Source organism: Pristiophorus japonicus, chromosome 13 (genome assembly GCF_044704955.1).
Source record: "Pristiophorus japonicus isolate sPriJap1 chromosome 13, sPriJap1.hap1, whole genome shotgun sequence".
NCBI lineage: Eukaryota > Metazoa > Chordata > Chondrichthyes > Pristiophoridae > Pristiophorus > Pristiophorus japonicus.
The window spans coordinates 49,277,436-49,299,532 of record NC_091989.1 but is presented as its reverse complement, the minus strand read 5'-3'; the positions used below and the strand labels follow the sequence as shown (position 1 = coordinate 49,299,532).

At 41.2% G+C, this 22,097-nt stretch overlaps 1 protein-coding gene across 1 annotated transcript in view; it reads left to right on the top strand.

Annotated features, from left to right (window-relative positions):
* LOC139278551 (cAMP-dependent protein kinase type II-beta regulatory subunit-like) overlaps nt 1-2,838 on the top strand; it is a 100,815-nt gene extending 97,977 nt beyond the window's left edge. The window contains exon 11 of the mRNA XM_070897435.1: nt 1,289-2,838. Within this exon, the coding sequence (XP_070753536.1) occupies nt 1,289-1,422 (134 nt within the window). The 3' untranslated portion in view covers nt 1,423-2,838. The remainder of the gene's footprint in view (nt 1-1,288) is intronic.
* The last annotated feature ends 19,259 nt before the right edge of the window (nt 2,839-22,097 follow it).

Sequence of the window (22,097 nt, the reverse complement as noted above, 5' to 3'; positions counted from 1 at the left end):
AGCAGTTATTGCAGTCACAGCAGGGAACCACCCTATTTATCTCAAAGTGGCTAACTTGTCTTGAAGAAAGTAATTGGTCATTTGGGATAGCAGTTGGGCATGACCATAGAGGGGAAATTACATTTTTAACAGCTGTGTTTAATCAGCTTGCATAGCGTTTACAAGACTGAAAAGGTCATTCAGCCCAACAAGTCCATGCTGGTTTTATTCTCCACACAAGCTTCTGCGGGAGCAACCTAAACAAATACTTCAACAACTGCAATTTGCAAATGCTACTAACTCAATTTAAAACTGTTTTAAAACTAAATGGATGCATAATGTAGTATATCTTTCTTATGGTCTCTAGTCCTAACGCTAATCGATCTAATTGGTTATGAAAACCTCCAGTTGAGATAATAAAGATGATATTTCCCCTCTACTGTCTCTCACCACCCCCACCCCCCAGTGAGAAGTGGATACAGATTGAAGTGTTGAATGTCAGAATGAAAAAGCTCCCTCTTGGCTGCAATCAATGTCAGCAATCCTGTGTTGAACAGGAAAATAATCAGCCAGGGAGCATGCATGCATATGGATTTCAGATGCAGATAGGTTAGGGTTCAGTTGAGATGCCTTCTCTGGAAAAATAGCCTGCCAAGACTCAACTATCTGGGCTCATTTGGAGAAGGACCACTTGGCAAGACATTGGAGAGCTGCCAGCACCGATGTAACCATATACAGTTCTTTGAGGAGGAAAGAAAAAAATGCAATGCTTTTTTTTTAAATGTATGATTTTCTTGCCTTTAAGGTACATATACTGGGTTTTATACTCAAATTGTGGGGTGGAATGATGGGAAGGGGTGCAAAGGACATAACTTTTTTAAAAAATCAGCCACAAACTGATGCACAAAAATGGTGGGAGATTAATTTTTGTGTTCTTTCTACCCCCATTTATTTTGGTCTTTCTCCTTTGGTAACTTCTCTTTTTAAAGCTTAATAATCCAATCACAATGTGGAAAATTACAGGGGATATTCTACTTTTTAACATGCTGTTGTGTAGCATGTTAAGTGTACTAGTGTGTACTAATTTCAGGAGGTATGTTTTTAATGCATTCTCTAAAATACTAATGACTGGAATGTAACTATTTTAATTTGGGCTGTGGTCTAAAACCTAAATGGAATGAGTAGTGTATCACATTTTGGTTTGCATACAAGATCAAATAGACACAATGTCAGCACCGACGTCTTTTTAATTTAGAATAAATTCTTGCATTTTTGTATTTGCCAATTTATCTTTTACATCTTTTTGCAGTTATGGATGTGCAAGCCTTTGAGCGACTGCTTGGTCCTTGTATGGATATTATGAAGCGAAACATTGCAAATTATGAGGAGCAACTCGTGGACCTTTTTGGAACAAATATGGATCTCACTGATCCAAGTGTATGAACAAGAAAAATCAAGGAAGTCATCATGATGCATCACTGTGGAACCAGTGGTTTCCCCACTGAAAAGTGCATTTGAATTGTATAGAAGCAAATCATTTTTGTAGCTATCCTGTTTACGTATTTTCTAACCAAAAATAGAAGAAACACCATTGCAGTATAGTGATAACCTAGATTGTAGCCTTTATGTACCAATTTTCTGAAACACACATAACTAAATAATAGATAAATATTTGACTAAAATTGTTAAATGTGATTGTCAATATCTGAAAATGTTTATTCAACAAAATAATTGCTGAGCAAAGGGTCTGCAGTGACCAAGAAAGGATACGAACGTTTGACTTTAAAGGTGTTGATCCTGCACACCGTGCATCTAACTTAAGAATGTAAGTTAGTTACTAAACCTTATTTGACATTGGGTCCTGGTTGCATTGAGATGTCTCAATAAATATACAGGACATATATATCAGAATTGAGAGAATTTAATTGTATTTGGTATGAAAATCTGCATCTTTTCATTTTAAGTTTAATTTTCATGCCAAAGTATTTTGATTATTTTGTGAACACTGTTTATAGTTTTTGTTTGAATTTTGTCATAAATCATCACAATGAAAATTCCAAAAATGAAAAATGAGGACATGTTTCACCAAAGAAAAATGTGCATGGTGAGATATAATTTAAAAAAATGTCTATTTATTCCTAAACTTAGTTTTATAGAAAAGTCTGTTAACTCATTTACTTTTTCCCTGCTTTTTGAAGTTCTCCCACCTTTGTATGCAGGACTTGCTGGAAAGATAGGTAAATAGGTGACGTGCTTTGAATCTAATTTTGTGGTAGAAGTCCCATTGAGGTGATAATTAATTTGATTCCTTTCTGCTGTGGAACATGCAAGTAATTACCAGTACAGCTGACCCAATTGTCTTGATTCAGAACTGTTAACCTATTTGATCTGTGGCCTTGAGTTTGAATGCCAGCCTTTGCCACTGCATGGGAGGGGAAGTGGTGGAATTCTAAAAACGTTTGCCATTGTGCTGTGCACATTGTGACTCTTTTATTCTAATCCAAAGTAGAAACCAAATTCAGTGTAATTATATAGTTCATCACAATACAAGTAATGTTTTATAATAGCTGTTTGTAGAAAGCATCTACATGGGCCTTTACTTTTATCTTTAGATTAATTAATTGCAGTCCATTTATTCAGAATATTTTGTCAGATTTAACACTGATCACAAAATTGCACATTTAAAAAGTAGCCGAATGCTGAAGACTGTTTACTAGGGCTAATTATTCGATCAAGTTACATGTAATAATGTTGTACTCTACCAGAATTATAGTCTTTTTTTAAAAAACCTTTGGCACTCTTGTGTTTTATTGAGTACAACTAAACATTTTTAGAAGACATTTATGCATCTAATAAAATATGGACTTATTTAAGAAATTCTTGTAGATGTTTATTGAACAGTGGATAGTGTGTAGTATCAGTAAATATTAATTAAAAGGGTTTATCTGTTACAAGCATTTACCATTCTAAAGACATTACAGCATATAATGGTTAATCCCCTTTGATTGTAAATTTTAAATTGATCCTTTTTATAATTTCAATGTTCATTACCAAGTCTTGTGACCAATATAGACTTCATTAAAGTCATTGTATGGTTGCAAACACAATCCATTTCCCTATTGAGAGTTACTGAGGGAAAGAAAATTTGGTAAACTATAGATTCCTGTGGTGGTGTTCATAGGTAGTCTTAGGTTTGGAATGACCAATTTCAGCAGATATCACTCTTGAATAAACCTCTCTAATACAGGATGCAGCTCTAACTTCACTGACCACCTGGTTAGGAACTGGGAACCCCAAGTTGCTAGGCCATTCTGGCTAACTCCTGCCATAACTCCAGTGGGAGACTGGTGGAATTGCTGCAAACTCAGTCTGAGCCTGGATTCACCTGCTCCCAGACTTGGAATGGAGCTTCATGTAGCCTTGTCAGGGGTGGAACCTCCTACGTTGGGAGTTCCTGTGTCCCTGGCATCTGTGGGACCTGGTGTGAGTTTGAAGGCCAGTACGTTAAGTGAGATGCGATGTACCAGCTTCCTGCTTGGGGAGAAGGGGTATCAAAGTTGGGATCATGGCCTGGACCTCAAAAGATTGCTAGGAGTGGGGGGAAATTTAAAAAAAACTCAAAGCAGCCCTGACACAGGACCAGCAAGTCCACAGTATTCCAGGAAGACTCAGCACTTGCTTGGCTTACCCTCCTGGGTTGGTCAGTTTCCAGCAATGCTTCTTGCATCTTTTGGGTGGGGATTCTGCAGATGCTTCCCCCGCCCCCCTTCAACTGGCACTGAAGTCTTGCTCCTGGAAACTTCTCCCCTGACCCAGTGAGCTTCAGCAGGGTCAGCAGCATATCCAATCCCAATGTAACTGCTAAGTTTGTACCCCATATATTTTAGGGGCTTGAGTTTTTATTAGCAATGACTGGAAAATGTGACATTCTTAGAAAATACCAGAGTGACACCTTTGTGTGTGTTTACACAATGCTGGCATCGGTACACCGCGAAAGTGGGAGTGTAAATCCAGTGTTGAGCCCTCACCTGACTCGAGAGGAGCATTGTGAAATCCCCTGGAGAGAAGGTCTTCAGTTTGTCCCATAATGTGGATGCAGCTGCTTCATGTTTAATTTAACTACTGGGAGTGGAATTCTGCACGTGTATAAACACGTCTAAATAAAAGAATTGAAGTTTGTGTAAACTAGGTGCTGCCTTGTCTGGTGGATGCTTGAACTGTCTCAGACTGGTAGCTGCTATCTAAATGTACCCAATCCTTCTGCATCAAATATCTCTAATGATACTTCACAACACCAGAAAATTCAACATGTTTAAAGCAAGACTTTGATTCACAATCTTCCTCCAAACTTGAATAATGGTAGTCCTTCCAGAACTTTCCAAAATTTATCCTTTTCTTTTCTTGGTTTTGAAGGCAGAGATAAACATAAAAGAAATGTGCCAGGTGTAACCATTGGTTTACAATACAAAATATCAAGACCTGCTCTGAATCATTCTGAACCAACCTTGCTCAATGACTTTTCTCCTTGGATGTATTTATGCTCCACCGTCTTGTAGTTGCAGATCATCTTGTGATTATATATAGTTTTTGCTTAAAAAGTTGTTTTTAAAGTAAGAGTTTTTATTTTACCTTCTTGATGTTTTATACAAAAAAAAGCAAGTCACTGCTTATTTTTTTTCCCTTTTGTGTTTATAGTCCTCAGTAATTCTTTATGCACAGGTGGGGATGAGGCTTACAAACAGCAAGTCCTCGCATTCTATGGGCCCCAAGTTTCCACAAGAAAAAAAACGGGCGCCCCTCCAAGCTGGGCGCCCGTTTTTCGCGCCTAAAACGGCGCCTAAAAAAATCCTCGGTTGTCTGCACCTACTTACAGGTCCTCTGGCCCTTGGCGCAGTCAGCACGAGCTGTGGGGGGGCGGAGCCAGGTCCCGGCGCTGAAAACAGTGCCGGGACCTCTGCACATGCGCGCTACAGTCGGCACGCAAGTGCAGTAGCTCCAGGCGCCGAATTGTGTGGGAGGGGCCCGAAGCACCCTGGCCCAATGGCCTCACTGGGGCTCCTCCCACGGCCAGCTCCTGCTCCCCGCCTGACCAGACCCGAAACTCGCTCCCCCCCCCCCCCCCCTTCCGACCAGACCCGGCACCCGCTCCCCCCCCTCCGACCAGATACCAACCCCCCCCCCCGCAACGACCCGACACCCGCTCCCCCCCCACCCCACTGACCCGACCCGCGCTCCTGTTCCCCGACCCGACGCCCCACCCCTCTCCCTCCCTCCCTCCCTCTCTCCTCTCTCTCTCCTCCCTCCCCTCTCTCCCTCCCTCCCCTCTCTCTCCCCCTCCCTCCTCTCTCTCTCTCTCTCCCTCTCTCCCCCCCTCCCTCCCCACCCCCTCCTGCTCAGCGGCACGAACGGCTGCAGAATTCTCCCTGGCTGAAGCACTTTCACACAGGTAGGAAGATGGTTAATTTAATCTTTTCGTGGCTTATAAATGTTTATTCAGGTTGGATTTATTTGTATAATATTTGTAGAAGTATAAATAAGGATTTATTGTCGAATTTAATGAGTTCCCTTCCCCTCCCCTCCCCCCCACCTCGTTCTGGACGCCTAATTTGTAACCTGCGCCTGATTTTTTAATGTGTAGAACAGGTTTTTTCATTTCTCCAAAAATCTTCACTGGCTCCATTCTACTTTAGTTTAGAGTACATTTTCACTGTGGAAACTTTCAAATCAGGCGTCAGTGGCCGGACAAGCCCCCTTTTGAAGAAAAAATTCTGTTCTAAACTAGAACTGTTCTACCTGACTAGAACTGCAGAAAAAAAAATGTGGAGAATTGCGATTTCTAAAATAGTCCGTTCTCCACCAGTTGCTCCTAAAAAATCAGGCGCGAATCATGTGGAAACTTGGCCCTGTATGTGTACCCAGTATCCCCATCACTTTTTAAAAAAAAAAAATGGGATTGCTGGGAACTGTAGCCTGCAACCTGGAGTTTATTCAGCTGACTGGGCATGGGAAGTTGGAAAAACTCAAAGATCAAGCTTCTCTCAGGCCTCCAATGAAAGAGAAACATTTCTAATGCAACATGCCATTGGATAAGCAACCTTAATCTTTTTGTATTATGTTTAGTTTTGTGTTTCAAGCAAAATAGTGACCAAATGGATCTTCAATAATATGTATCATTTATACATCCTTTGTAGTTTTTACTATTTTTGAAGTTTATGTGTTGATGTGCTGAAGCTAGTGACTAGTCCCATTTTCCTGATTTTTCCTTAAATCTTAATTTTCTTTTTAGCTCTAATTGTAATGGAATTGGCTTCAATAGCCACTTATAAGGCATTTTATATTCTTGCTCTGGTATGAACTAGTAGTGGATTGTTAGTTTTTTTTGGGGGCGGGGGTGGGGGGAAGAAAAACACTCTTCCTGCTATTAGGAGGCATAAAAGTCAATGGAGCCCTTTCCCAAGATCACTCTTTACTCAGTGACAGCTTGACCTCGAGCAATTTCAAATGTATAAATAGATATCTATATTGAGATAGATAATGGATCTCTCATGGGTAATCTGATGTTTAGCTGCTAACCGGCTTTGAATAAGTAGATCCAGGTAATTATAGCTATTTATAAACTTGAGGTCAGAGGACTATTGCAACAGGTTCTAAATTTCAGACTTTGCCAAAAGCTTTTGTGAAGACTAGGCAACTTAGGCAATCTCCCATGGCACTATATATACAGAGATGAGACCAATTGAAGATTGTTTTACATTTGTAACTGTCATGTGTGCTAACATAAAAATTAATATCTTTTACAGTTAGGTGTAAAAGCTTATTTTATTCTTTGGTCAATTGCAGTTATGCTGGGTAATAGAAACTTAATTTTGTTGCTCAGTATTCAGCCTTTCTGGGCCTGGTATAGCATAAAATAGCTACTTTTACTCTGTCCCAATATTTGTTGGGAGGGTGCCATATATAATATACACCTCAATAATGCCAAATTAGAAAATGAGTAAATATTGGCCCACAGCTTCTAAAAGCTGATGACTCAAGAAGTGGCCTTGATCTGTTGAAAACTAGTCGGTATGCAGACTTTATACCTTAAGCAGTCAGTATATAACATTCCTTCATTTATATTGGAGGGATCGAGATTAAGTACATGAAAGTCTGACTGGAAAATCCAAATGTTAAAATTAGTGATGCATTGAGAAGGTTCCTGGGGTAGTGCTGAAATTTTGTTTTTAATAATTAATGGATTCTGGATAATATTTAGCACTTGTGCTTCATAACCAAAATATTTTTAATTGAAATAGGAAAAAGTGACTTGGATTTTCAATCCAACAATCGCTCTCCCACATCCAGATTCTGTTGAGAGAGGTATTGTACTACTCTGAGACAAACACTTCTCCAATTGTGCAGCTTATAATGGTACTTTTTATTCCTTTTGCTTGTCTTGCTAGCCACAAAATGTATAAAAGTGGTGTGGATTTAATTTTCTGGTAGCACTCTTGCCTGAATCAGAAGGTTGTGGGTTCAAGTCCCACTCCAGAGATGTGAGTACATAATCTTTTTAGTGCAGTACTAAGGGCATGCTGCACTGTTGGAGGTGCCGTCTTTTGGATGTGACAATCCGAGCCGCTATTTGCCACCTCAGGTGGACATAAAAGATCCCATGGCATTATTCGAAGAGCAGCAGGGTGTCCTGGCCAGCATTTATCCCTCAAACAGATAACCTGGTCATTTTTCATTGCCTTTTGTGGGACCTTGATGTGAACAAATTGGCTGTCATGTTTACTATAATTCAAGTATTTAATTGGCTGTAAAGCACTTTGGGAAGTCCTGAGGTCAAGAAATGTGTATAAAAGCAAATTCATTTTGGTTGTTACCCTATGATGCCTGTAGTAGTAATGTTAATGCTATGTGCTCATCAGCTGCAACCTGGAAACTGGCATGTTTAGAACTCTACAGTTCCCTGCCCAATTAAACTCTGACCTGAGAAGATGTCAACTGTTCTTTGCTGTTCCAACAAACCTTGGGTTAAGAAACACTGCAAACATATCATAAATTTTACCAAGGCATGAGGCTGATGTTTAAAACATATGAGTAGAAGAATAATGGCTGATCTTCGACCTCTACTCCACTTTCCTGTCCAATCGCTGTATCCATTGATTCCCCAAGAGTCCAAAAATCTTATCTATCTCAGCCTTAAATATACTCAACGACTCTATCCACAGCCCTTTGGGGTAGGAAATTCCAAAGATCCCCAACCCTCAGAAAAAATTCCTCCTCATCTCACTTAAATGGCTGATCACTTAGCCTGGGATTTTGCCCCCTCGTTCTAAACTCTCCAGCCAGGGGAAATAATCTCTCGGCATCTACCCTTTCAATCCCCCTCAGAATCTTGTGTTTTAAAAGTGTTTGTTGCTTGCCCTTACTGCTGTATCCTGGTCCTGACTAAGCCCGTCCCACTGCATTTCTGACCATCGGGTATCTTTTGCCACATTACTGGGCTAAGACTGAACCACCCCAACTGCGTACATTGTGCATTACAATGGTATGACACCTCAAACTCACCATGTGCAAAAGTATGGAAGATCTGCTGGTAATGCATTAGAAATGGTACATTAGCATGTCATTTCATTATACTTCCAGCGTCACACTTGTGTGAAAGTTTCTTGACCAGCTTAAATTTCATATTCATGAGTCAAATCAACTCCAGTCACAAACTTCTACCAATAAAATGCAGAAACAACCAATTAAATTACCTGGGTCAAAAAATGCATAATCCTTTGAACCACAACAAATTAGATGTCTGAAGCTATGTTAAGCAGTGCTAAAAATCTACTAATAAAAGAAACAAAATAAAAATTGTTCAAAATATTACATCAACATTGTTCCTCAAGCTCCAATGATTAGGGTTCAAAATAAGGTTTTTAACACTAATTATTTCACTATTGTGGTTAAACTGGGACATGAAGTTTGTGTGTCCTTTGGAGGCTTTTATCTCACTCCAAAGCCTGGGCTTGCAAAAGACTTGTTTGTAGTAAGGGAAACACTAATTATTTTTCAGGAAACCAATTGTGAAATACTCACTTTCACTGGTCAAGATTGTACAATCTTCTATTCAGGGGCAATCCAATTACGAAGAACATACAGCACAGAAACCGGCCATTCAGCCCAACTTGTCTCCGCTGGTGTTTATACTCCACACAAGTCTCCTCCCATTCCCACCTGTCTCATCTCTGGCTTTCAGCATATTTTTCTATTCCCTTTTCTCATGTACGTTTCTAGTTTCATTCTAAATGCATCTAAGCAATTTGCCTCAATCACTGCTTGTGGTAATGAGTTTCACATTTTAACCACTCTGACTAAAGAAATATCTCCTTATTTCATTGTTGGATTTATGAGTAACTATCTTGTATTTATGGCCCCTAGTTTTGGATTCTCCCACAAGTGGAAACTTTCACTCCAGATCTTACCTATTCATAATTTTAAAGACCTCCATCAAGTCTTTCCTGATGTCCTGTCTGCTATCTTGTGTTTTATATGTCGTACTTTTTGGTTGCTCAAATCTGAATCCAAAAGTAATGGAATATTTAAACCCAAAGTGAGCAAAGCACCAACAAGTCAAACGTGAGCACCAAATAAAACCTACGAAAAAAACAAACCAGAACATCAAAAAATGTTTTACATTCTTTTGGCTGCAACAAAGCTAATCTCGATGATTTGGGGAATAATAAAATTTATCAATAAAGAAAAGCACAAACTGAACCAATCAAAATATTCTTTTCAAAATCCTTTCATCTACCATTTATTTTCCTCAAGCTCATATCCAAAATAAGATTTCTAACATAATAAAAATATAAATGAAAAATTGCAGCCTATAATTAATTTTATCTATTAAATTGTATTTTGCATCTGGGTAGCTTTCATATTTTTTATTTACAGACTTCAGTCTCAAAAATCTGGGCTTGGAGTTGATGCTTTTGTCACAGCTGTCGGCTGAAGGGAATTACCAATGACACGAATCGGAGCTGGGGCCTCAACTATTTACAATCTATATTGATTTGGATGAAGGGACCGAGTGTACTGTCGACAAGTTTGCTGATGATACAAAGATGGGTGGGAGAGCAAATTGTGAGGAGGACATAAGAAATCTGCAAAGGGATATAGACTGGCTCAGTGAGAGGGCAAAAATTTGGCAGATGGAGTAGAATGTGGGAAAATGTGAGGTTATCCACTTTGGCAGAAATAATAGAAAAGCAAATTATAATTGAAATGGAGAAAAATTGCAAAGTGCTGCAGCACAGAGGGAACTGTGTGTCCTTGTGCATGAAACACAAAAAGTTAGTTTGCAGGTACAACAAGTAATCAGGAAGGCAAATGGAATGTTGGCCTTTATTGCAAGGGGGGGTGGAGTATAAAAGCAGAGAAGTCCTGCTACAACTGTGCAGGGTATTGGTAAGGCCACATCAAGAGAACTGCGTACAGGTTTGGTCTCCGTATTTAAGGAAGGATATACTTGCATTGGAGGCTGTTCAGAGAAGATTCACTAGGTTGATTCCAGAGATGAGGGGGTTGACTTATGAAGATAGGTTGGGCCTATACTCATTGGAGTTCAGAAGAATGAGAGGTGATCTTATTAAAACATATAAGATAATGAGGGGTCTCGACAAGATGGATGCAGAGAGGATATTTCCACTTATGGGGGAAACTCAAACTGAGGGGCATAGTCTCAGAATAAGGGGCCGCCCATTTAAAACGGAGATGAGGAATTTCTCCTCAGGGTTGTAAATCTATGGAATTCTCTGCCCAAGAGAGCTGTGGAGGCTGGGTCATTGAATATATTTAAGGCAGAGATACGACTGATTTTTGAGCGATAAGGGAATAAAGGGTTATGGGGAGCGGACGGGGAAGTGGAGCTGAGACCATGATCAGATCAGTCATGATCTTATTAAATGGCGGAGCAGGCTCGAGGGGCCAAATGGCCTACTCCTATTTCTTATGTTCTTATGACACCTGCCTGCAATTACAAGTATGTCACTATCTGAACTACCTTAAACGCAATTTGAAAAATCTCAAATGTGCGATTCTTAATTCAACATCTAGACGCTTGTAGCTTCGAACTTACGGCTATAATAATATAACAGTTTGTTTTTACAAATAATTTCAAAACAGGCTACTGCATGAATTTTCGGTGATTAACTGAGGGGTTGAATACAGTACCTAGGCTTTAATTTATGTATACTATGAATGTGAAAACATTGATTTTTACATAAGAATGTGCTATTTATTTCTTAAGAGGAAACATTGACCCTGAAATTCCACCGTCCCCGGGTCTAGGGCAGCATCGCAAAAGCTGGTTTTGGGCACACAATGCGCATGTGCCGAAAACCGGCTTTTCCGATCTGTCAAGTTTTAGCTTGACAGATCGCATGAATCTCAGAGAGAAGGACATTCCCAAGGCAGAGATTGCGCTATTTGCGAATGTCCTTAAAACTCTTGCGCCTGGTAAAAGCAGGCGCATAGCCTACTTTTACCAGTGTAAGAGTTTTAAAACTTATCAAAAATATATAAAAATAACATTTTAAAATACATATTTATGTTTTAAAATTCCCTGCCCACTCAGGTAATTTTATTTTAAACCATAATTAAAACTTGTTTAAAAATCAGCAAATAATTTTTTTTCAAAACATTTCTATCAACTTTAATTTCTATAATGTATTTATGGGAAGTGTTTTTAAAAAAAAAAAATTATGTAGTGTTGCGGGTGTTTCTCATTCATAGTAATAGGAGTTTCGGACTATGAGTGAGAAAATACTTTACCGTGATTGGGTGTCCATGCCCACGTGACTCCCATGGACGTCCCAACGTGAACGCGCTCCGTTGCATAAGAAGAGGAGGCCTCGAGTCCGGAATCTCTGGTAAGCGTTCGTCCAAAAGGTAAGTGCGCATCTTTTCTCCTATTTTTAGTCGAACGCCCGCGGGAAGAAGAAACCGGGATTTCGGGCCAGTAACTTATTTTCCAGGATCCAATATTGTTCCTCGGCAGAAGTCATAGGAATTTATTTCCAAATTCTTTCACTGGATATGTGAATACACCCCCACCCCTATTTCCACAACCCAGCATTTTCTTTTTCCTCCTCTCCGCCAAAATTGCAACAGTGAAATTTCGGATTCTTCATGAGCAACGTGATAGAAGATTTGCTCGTAAGAGAAAAAACATGTTTCGAGTGTACATCTGTAATACCTAAAAGCATTGCATATTCAAAACCTCAGTGACAGATTCGAATGTGTATGTTACACTAACAATTGACTGGCTTAAATATAATTTTCATAAATCACTATTGAATGGGTACAGAACATAATCAAGTCACAAGCAGAACAAAAGCTACCAATCATGATTTGGTAGTCACCATGCTTACCAATAAAAAAGGGCAACAGATGAAATTGATTAAAATACTTTGTCCAAATCTTTTCCCATCTTTGGTAACCTGAGGAATATAGTACTAACAAATTTTATAACAGAAAAAATGCATAATTCATAAAATCATTAAACATCTGTATAAAATTACCCATGTCCTCTTGGTAATTCATATAAGTTTTGCCTACGTCGGAAGTTTTTTGCAGTTTGCTTTATTTAGGTTGGTCTTCCCTCCTAATCTTCTGAACCTCTTAGAATATGTGACAAATGAAACGTTACTGTTTGTTTATATATTTTCCAATGTCTAGGCATGGTTCAATCAGCTGCATTTGTGTTCCAAACGAGAAAAAAAATGTATGTTTTAGGAGTGACAATTGCTGTACAAGTTTGGAAGGAAGTTGCTAATAAAGTCCTGATTTTAAACACATTTAAGCAGATTCATCAAGTATGGTTATGAATATATTTTGGAAAGATGGGACAAATTTTCATGTTTTATACTTTTCATTTTCACAAAAAAGGAAGCCTAAACAGATGGGGTAGTCAATAATCTCTGAATAATTTGTATTATTTTTGTTGAAAACATTGTATTTGATACTTCCAACCAGACAGGAAACGGCAATTGTAAAACAAAATATTAGTGTTTAAAACAGTTGGTTAAAACATGGAGCTGTGACAAGCTTTAGCTGATGATGTAATATTGGTCAGAAATGTACATTTATGTATATATGAATTTGGGTTCCTTGAAAATTTCAATTTTCTAAATTTTACTCTTTCAGCTAGCTGCATTGGCCTGTGGTCCATGAAACTTTGTCACAAAATAGAGCGGTTGTTTTAACCACACCCAGTATGACCTCCGTGTTCAGTGAAGTGCCACTCTGTTCAAGCTTATGTTAAAAATACGCTTCATGTTTCCTGAAGCATGCCCCGAGTCCCCTTGCATCTCTTGATCCATGTCATAGGTTGTGCCATGGGAGATCTCTTGTTTTGTAAAATAAAATAATTTGTCCTTCTACCATCTCTACTGTAGCAGAATAGACAAACTTAAATGGTCTTAGAAAGCAAAAACTGAGCATGCAGATGAAAGCATCATGATGATTATCTACTAATCATATGAAGCAATATACTTAAGCTTAACATGTGGAGGGCGCATATAAAATTTTGCAGTAGCTTTCTTACACATACATATACACTTTGAGCCTATAATTAACTGTTCATAGTAGAAGTAGCAAATGCTTATTGCATTCATACAATATTCCCTTGCAAACTATTTTAATGCAGGGATTAATCCATTTATTTAAAACAGATTAATTGTTAGCTTGGAGTAGTTGGTAGTTTTTTCATACCCCATCAGATGGTTTTGGTTTAAGTCCAACTCCAGGATTTGAGGCGGACACTTCAGTGCTGTAAATATGAACCTTATTTATCAATTTATTCATTTTTATTGTATCACTTTGCTTGGTAGGTAGCATTCAGTGTGAGCCTGTACAGTGCTGAGAGCTAATTCATTGCTTCATTGTCCGATTTCAGCTTTCAAATTTATTTTAAATTTATTCATTCACAGCATGTGAGCGTCGCTGGCAATTAATTGCCCATTTTTAGTTGCCCTTGAGAAGGTGGTGGTGAGCTGCCCTTTTGAACCGCTGCAGTCCGTGACGTGCATCAGCAGCGATGAAGGAACAGCGATATATTTCTAAGTCAGAATGGGATGTGACTTAGAGGGGGAGCCTTGAGTTAGTGATGTTCCCATGCACCTGCTGCCATTGCCCTTCTAGGTGGTAGAAGTTGTAGGTTTGGGAGATGTCAAAACAGCCTTGGCAAGTTGATGCAGTGCATCTTGTGGATGGTGCACACTGCAGCCACAGTGCGCCGGTGGTGAAGGGAGTTTAAGGTGGTGGATGGGGTGCCAATCAAGTGGGCTGCTTTGTCCTGGATGGTGTCGAGCTGCTTGAGTATTGTTGGAGCAGTACTCATCCAGGCAAGTGGAGTGTGTTCCATCACTGTTCCTTGTAGATGTTGGAAAGGCTTTGGGGAGGCAGGTGAGTCGCTCACCACAGAATACCCAGCCTCTGACTTGCTCTTGCAGTCATGGTAATTATGTGACTAGTCGAGTTAAGTTTCTGGTCAATGGTGAACCCACAGGATGTTAATAGTGTGGGATTTGACAATGGTAATGCTGTTGAATATCAAGGGGAGGTGGTTAGACTCTTTCTTGTTGGAGATGGTCATTGTCTGGCAAGTAAAATTCACGCCACAAATCAGCCCAAGCCTGGATGTTGCCCAGGTCTTGCTGTGTGTGGGCATGGACTGCTTCATTATCTGAGGAATTGCGAATGGAACTGAACACTATGCAATCTATAAAGGAACATCCCCATTTCTGACCTTATGATAGTGGGAATGTCATTGATGAAGCAGCTGAAGATGGTTTGGCATAGGACACCCTGAGGAATTTCTGCATTGATGTCATGGGGTTGAGATGATTGGCCATTAAAAGCAACAACTATGTTTGTGCTAGGTAAGACTGCAGCCAGTGGAAAGTTTATCCCCCAGATCCCACTGACTTCAATTTTACTAGGGCTCCTTGATGCCACACTTGGTCAAATGCTACCTTTATGTCAAGGGCAGTCACTCACCTCACCTCTGAAATTTTGTCCATATTTGGACCAAGGCTGTAATGAGGTCTGGAGCTGAGTCCTGGTGGAACCCAAATTGCGCATCGGCGAACAGGTTATTGGTAAGTGCCACTTGATAGTGCTGTCGACAACACCTTCTGTCACGATGCTGATGATTGCGAGTGGACTGATGGGATTGGATTTGTGCTGCTTTTTGTGAACAGGACGTACGTGGGCAATCTTCCACATTGTCGGCTAGATGCCAGTGTTGCAACATACTGGAACAGCTTGGCTAGAAATGTGGCTAGTTCTGGAGCACAAGTCTTCAGTACTACAGCTGGGCCTCTGCTGCAGCCAGTGAATAATTTTGATGTCCCTTTGGACGGTCTGTTCAATAGTTCGAAGCTGACTCTATATTGGTAACAGTTATGATTTTTATTTAAGAATAAGTGATACTTAATATGCACCTTAGTTGAGCAGAAGATTACAATTGAGAATTATATTAATGGTTATTGTCCTTTCCTCATGCTTTCTACTTGTCTACACCTGTCTATTGTCCATTCTGGCCCTTCTATACCGAGAAGGACCAAACCCAACAGGATATACCCCAAAAAACAGAACTGCTGAGAAATCCATCTAATAATAGGCACAGCAAGTTCTGTGTTCAGGCACAGGCCTTGGACCTTCCCTCATCTGCTGTTTAGCCTTAGCACAAGCTTTTTTTTGTTTGTTTTCATGGTTGATGATGCAACTCAGGAACTTGAGGACAACACAAGTTCTAACTGTAATAAAACCTAGATTAGAGTCACATTCATTGCTCTAATTCTAACATGAGAAATAAATCTCAAGTAACAAACCTATAGACTAACAATCTCAATATTAAACTGCACTCCAGCAAAGCTCAATGGTGAAAAAGAGTAAAATCAAATTACTTTGATTATATTCCAACAACTTACAAAATATTGCACATTTCCAGACATAGAAAGTGATAAGACTGTAGACAGCTCTACGGCTTACCCTGTTCTTTTCCTCTCTTCTAGCAATCATCATTATTTTTTGCAGTATCAAGGCCACTTGTGATACTGCACCTATGAGAAGTCAGTCCAAAGCAGTGTCTTTTTGCAGACCAGTAGTTTTAGATAACAGCTTAGGGTCATTTAACTCTTGCAATGCCTAATCACTCAAAATACCCTCATAAGCCCATATTCTTATAGCTCAGCTGTTTCTCGATTACCTGAAGTGAATCAAATTGGATGAAGACTGGCATCTGTGAAGGTGGGGACCTAAGAAGGAGGCAGAGATGGATCACTCACTTGCTTCTTCTGGCTGAAGATGGTTGCGAATGCTTCAGCCTTGTCTTTTGCACTTGCATGAAGATGGAGATGTTCATGGAGCCTCCTCTTCCTGTTAGTTGTTTAATTGTCCACCACCATTCACTGCTGGATGCGGCAGGACTGCAGAGCTTTGATCTGATCCGTTGGTTTTGAGATCGCTTAGCTCTGTCGCTTCCGCTGTTTAACATGCATGTAGTCCTGTGTTGTAGCTTCACCAAATTAGCACCTCATTTTCAGGTATGCCTTGTGCGGCCCTATACACTCCTCCATGAACTAGGGTTGGCTGCCTGGCTTGATGGTAATGGTGGAGTGGTGGATATCTGGGCCACAAGGTTACAGGTTGTGGTGAAATACAAATGTGCTGCTGCTAATGGCCCATAGAGCCTCATGGATGCTCAGTTGAGCTGCTTCGATCTGTTCTAAATCTATCCCATTTAGTAGTGGTAGTGCCACACAACTCGATGGAGAGGTATGCTCAGTGTGAAGACGGGACTTAGTCTCCACAAGGACTGTGCGGTGGTCACTCCTACCAGTACTGTCATGGATAGATGCAACTGTGACAAGTAGATTGGTGAGGACAAGGTCAAGTAGGTTTTTCCCTTGTGTTGATTTTCTCACCACTGCCACAAGTCCAGTCTGCCATTCACTGCACCCTACTGTGAAATTGATTTGCTGAATTGTTAAGTGTTACAGCATTTTATACAGGGTAAATGTAAATACCTAGTGTAGTTTTGTAACTAGAGAACTTGCTGAGAGTGGCAAAAATGAGGTAAGTAGGGAAAATCTTAACCTACCTCCGATATTATGAACACCAAAATGTCATGAAAATCATTCTAAAGATGGAGGTTATATGTTCTGGCAGGCAGTTTTGTGCATCAGTAAAATTTGCACTGGTTCCACCTTCCTGGATGGAAATTTATTTAAATGTCATAGAAAGTGAACTGAGGTTTTATCGGCACAGAACAAGCAAGTCTCAAGGCAGTATCTGACTGACACAGGCCTAGTTGTATGTTTCCCTACCTCCATATTCTTATTTTCACTTTCTGCCCTTCCTGCTGTATAATGCACCAGGCCCCATTCAGATCCATTGCTTCTCTTTACAGATATTTACAGATCTTTCTCTCCTGATTCAGTACCATCTCCCTCAATGTAGCAAATATTCTCTGAACAGTAGCTCCTTCTGTGTTAGCAGGGCTAATTGTGGTGTGCCTCAGGCTTGTACCCTTAGGCCCCCATTAATCATCAACATTTTATCCATTGGAAACATCATCCACAAACACAGCTGTCACATGAATGTCGATGAAACCCAATGCTAACTCCCTGCCTCCAACATTAACTCAAGTACTATCTCGGGAATGTCTTAGATAAGTCAAAATTTCCTCCAGCTCACTAATAAAACTGAATCACTTTCAGTTCCTTTCGGCATCTACACGCTTCTGACACTGCTTCCATCAAACTCCCGAGCTGCCTGTTGCAACGAGACCAACCTTGATGTCTGGCTCAATTTTGATCATTTGCATCTCTTGCCTCTGTACCTCCGCTGCCAAAACCCTCAAAAATCCCCTCTGTCTTCTTAAATGACCTCTCCACTGACCTCCCCTCCATCATCTTTCACAAATTCAAATTAAATCAAAATTTCTGTATCATCGAAGTTTACAGCACGAAAGGAAGGCTTTTCGGCCCATTATGCCCATGCCAGCCAGCAAGAGGCTATCCAGCCTAATCCCATTTTCCAGCTCTCGGTCCGTAACCCTGCAGGTTACGGCATTTCAGGTGCACATTCAAGTACTCTTTAAACGTGGTGAGGGTTCCTACCTTTACTACCCTTTCAGGCAGTGAGTTCCAGACCCCTACAACCTGCTGTGTGAAGAAATTTCCCCTCAAATCCCCTATAAACCTTCTACCAATTACTTTAAATTTATGCCCCCTGGTTGTTGACCCCTCTGCTCAGGGAAATAGGCTCTTTCTATCCACTATATCTAGGCCCCTCATAATTTTATACACCTCAATGAGGTCTCTCCTCAGCCTCCTGTTCCAATGAAAACAAATCCAGCCTATTTAATCCATCCTCATACCTTAGATTCTCCACTCCCAGCAACATCCTCATAAATCTCCTCTGTACCCTCTCCAGTGCAATCATATCATTCCTGTAATGCAGTTACCAGAACTGCACGCAGTAATCCAGCTGTGGCCTAACTACAGTTCAAGCATAACCCGCCCTGTTCTTACATTCTATGCCTCGGCTAATAAAGGCAAGCATTCCGTATGCCTTCTTAACCACCTTATCTACTTGGCCTGCTACTTTCAGGGATCTGTGGACATGCACTCCAAGGTCCCTTTGTTCCTCTACGCTTCTCAGTATCCTGCCATTTAATGTGTATTCCCTTTCCTTGTTAGCCCTCCCAAAATGCATTACCTCACACTTCTCTGGATTCAATTCCATTTGCCACTGTTCTGCCCACCTGATTAGTTGATTGATATCTTCCTGCAGTCCACAGCTTTCTGCTTTCTTCTTCATTATCACATAGCCGATTTTAGTATCATTTGCAAACTTCTTAATCATACCCCTATATTCAAGTCGAGATCATTGATGTCCGTCACAAAAAGCAAGGGACCTAGTTCTGAGCTCTGTGCAACCCACTGGAAACATCCTTCCAGTCACAAAAACACCCATCAACCATTACCCTTTGCTTCCTGCCTCTAAGCTAATTTTGAATCCAACTATCCTCTTTGCCCTGGTTTCCATGGGCTTTTACTTTTGTGACCAGTCTGCCATGTGGGACCTTATCAAAAGCTTTGCTAAAATCCATAAACACTACATCATACGCTTTGCCTTCATCGACCCTCCTGGTTACCTCCTCAAAAAATTAAATCAAGTTAGTCAGACACGACCTTCCCTTAACAAATCTGTGCTGACCTTGATTAATCCGTGTCTTTCTAAGTGAAGATTTATCTTGTCCTTCAAGATTTTTTCCAATAATTTTCCCACCACTGAGGTTAGGCTGGCTGGCCTGTATTTACTCAGTCTATCCCTTTCTCCCTTCTTTAAAAAAAGGTGCCACATTGGCAGTCCTCTGGCTCCATACCTGAAGCCAGAGAGGATTGGAAAATGATCGCCAAAGCCTATGCTATTTCCTTTTTTACTTCACTTAGCAGCCTGGGGATTTAGCCACTTAAGCTGCTAAACCCCTTAATATCTCTTCTCTCACTATGTTTATTTCATCTAATATTTCACACTACTTCTCCTCGATATTAGTGTCTGCATCGCCCCTCTCTTTTGTGAAAACAGGCGCAAAGTATTCATTAAGAACTATACCCACATCTTCCGCCTCCACACACAGATTACCCTCATGGTCTGACCATGGCTGTGACCACCCTGACCTCCCACTCTGAACTCCAGTGGCCCACTGTCCCACCCAATGCCTGCCCCCAACCAAGCCTCGGACCACCTACTATCAAGGGCGCTTACTCAGCGCTGAGCTTGCGGCCAACATCTCGCCATAGGCAACTCGGCCCATATAGGAGTGCCTGGTCTCCAGTCATCTTGGACCCCCTTGCCACTGGACCAAGACCTTGCTCAGCTAAGCTCGTGTGATAGCCGGTGTGCAATGACCACCGCATGTGCATCAGTGCAGCCTTCGGCTGCCTGAGGAAAAGAGTGTTTGAAGACCAGGCCCTCAAACCTGCCACCAAGCTCATGGTCTACAGGACTGTAGTAATATCCGCCCTCCTGTATGGCTCAGAGACATGGACCACGTACAGTAGACACCTCAAGTCGCTGGGGAAATACCACCAACGATGTCTCCGCAAGATCCTACAAAGCCCCTAGGAGGACAGATGCACCAACGTTGGCGTTCTTGACCAGGCCAACATCCCCAGCATTGAAGCACTGACCACACTTGATCAGCTCCGCTGGGCAGGCCACATTTTTCACATGCCAGACACGAGACTCCCAAAGCAAGCGCTCTACTCGGAACTTCTTCACGGCAAACGGGCCAAAGGTAGGCAGGGGAAACGTTGCACGGACACCCTCAAAGCCTCCCTGATAAAGTGCGACATCCCCACTGACACCTGGGAGTCCCTGGCCAAAGACCGCCCTATGTGGAGGAAGTGCATCCGGGAGGGCGCTGAGCACCTCTAGTCTCATCACCGAGAGCATGCAGAAATCAAGCGCAGGCAGCGGAAAAACGTGCGGCAAACTTGTCCCACCCACCCTTACCCTCAACGACTGTCTGTCCCACCTGTGACAGGGACTGTGGTTCTTGTATTGGACTGTTCAGCCACCAAAGGACTTATTTTTAGAGTGGAAGCAAGTCTTTCTTGATTCCGAGGGACTGCCTATGATGACCCTCGTGGTCTCTAATAGGCCCTACCCTTTCTTTAGTTATCCTCTTGCTCTTAATATATTTATAAAACATCTTTGGGTTTTTCTTGATTTACTTGGCAAGAATTTTTTATGCTTTCTCTTTGCTTTCCTAATCTTTTTAATTTCACCCTTCGACTTTCTATACTCCTCTAGAGATTCTGCAGTATTTAGCCCTCGGTTATCGGTCATAAGCCTCCCTTTTTATCTTTATCCTACCCTGTATGTCCCTCGACATCCAGGGAGTTCTAGATTTGTTAGTCCCTCCCTTTTTCGTTAAGGGCACATATTTGGCCTGAACCCTATGGATCTCCTCCTTGAACGCCTCCCACTGCAAGGAGTTGTTTCCAGTCCACTATGGTCAAATCACTTCTCAGCTTAGCAAAGTTGGCTTTTCCCCAATTTAGAACTTTTATTCCTGGTCTATCCTTGTCCTTTTCCATAACTACCTTAAATCTGACTGAATTATGGTCACTAGTCCCTAAATGCTCTCCGACTGATACCCCTTCCACCTGCCCAGCTTCATTCTCTAAAAATGAATCCAGATCCGCTCCCTCCCATGTTGGGCTTGCCACATACTGGCAAAAAAAGTTCTTTTGGATGCATTTTAGGAATTCCGCACCCTCTATACCCTTCACACTAATTTTGTCCCAGTTAATATTAGGATAGTTGAAATCCCCTACTATTACTGCCCTATAGTTTTTGCACTTCAGAAATTTGCCAACATGTGTGCTCTTCTATCTCCCTCTCACTGTTTGGAGGCTCCATAGTACATTCCCAGCAGTGTGATCACCCCTTTTTTGTTTTTCAATTCAACCCATATGGCCTTGTTTGATGATCCCTCTAACATATCAACCCTCCTCACAGCTGTAATAGTTTCTTTAATCAATACCATGAGCCCCCCCCCCCCCTCTCTATCCCATCTCAAGATCCTGTAACCCAGAATGTTGAGCTTCCATACCTGCCCCTCCTTTAGCCATGTCTCTGTAATAGCTATATCATACTCTCAGCTCATCTGCCTGATTCACTATACTCCCTGCATTGAAGTATATACCATTTAGTGCAGCCAGACCTGCTTGTTGATTACTTTCTAGCCCTGGTTTCCTCTGTCCTTCAAATTCACTTTCTACGTTTTTGCTTTCCAATTCCAGCTTTACTCCCCTCCCTACTGAATCTATTCTCGGGTTCCCATTCCCCTGCCAAGCTAGTCCAAACCCTCCCCAACAGCATTAGCAAATCCCCCCCCCCCCCCCCCCCCAACGAGGATATTGGTCTCTGGTCTGTTGAGGTGCAATCCGTCTGGCTTGTACAGGTCAAACCTCCCCCAGAAGCAGTCCCAATGCCTCAGGAATCTAAAGCCCTCCCTCCTGCACCATCTGCTCTATCCTCTTATTTCTGTACTCACT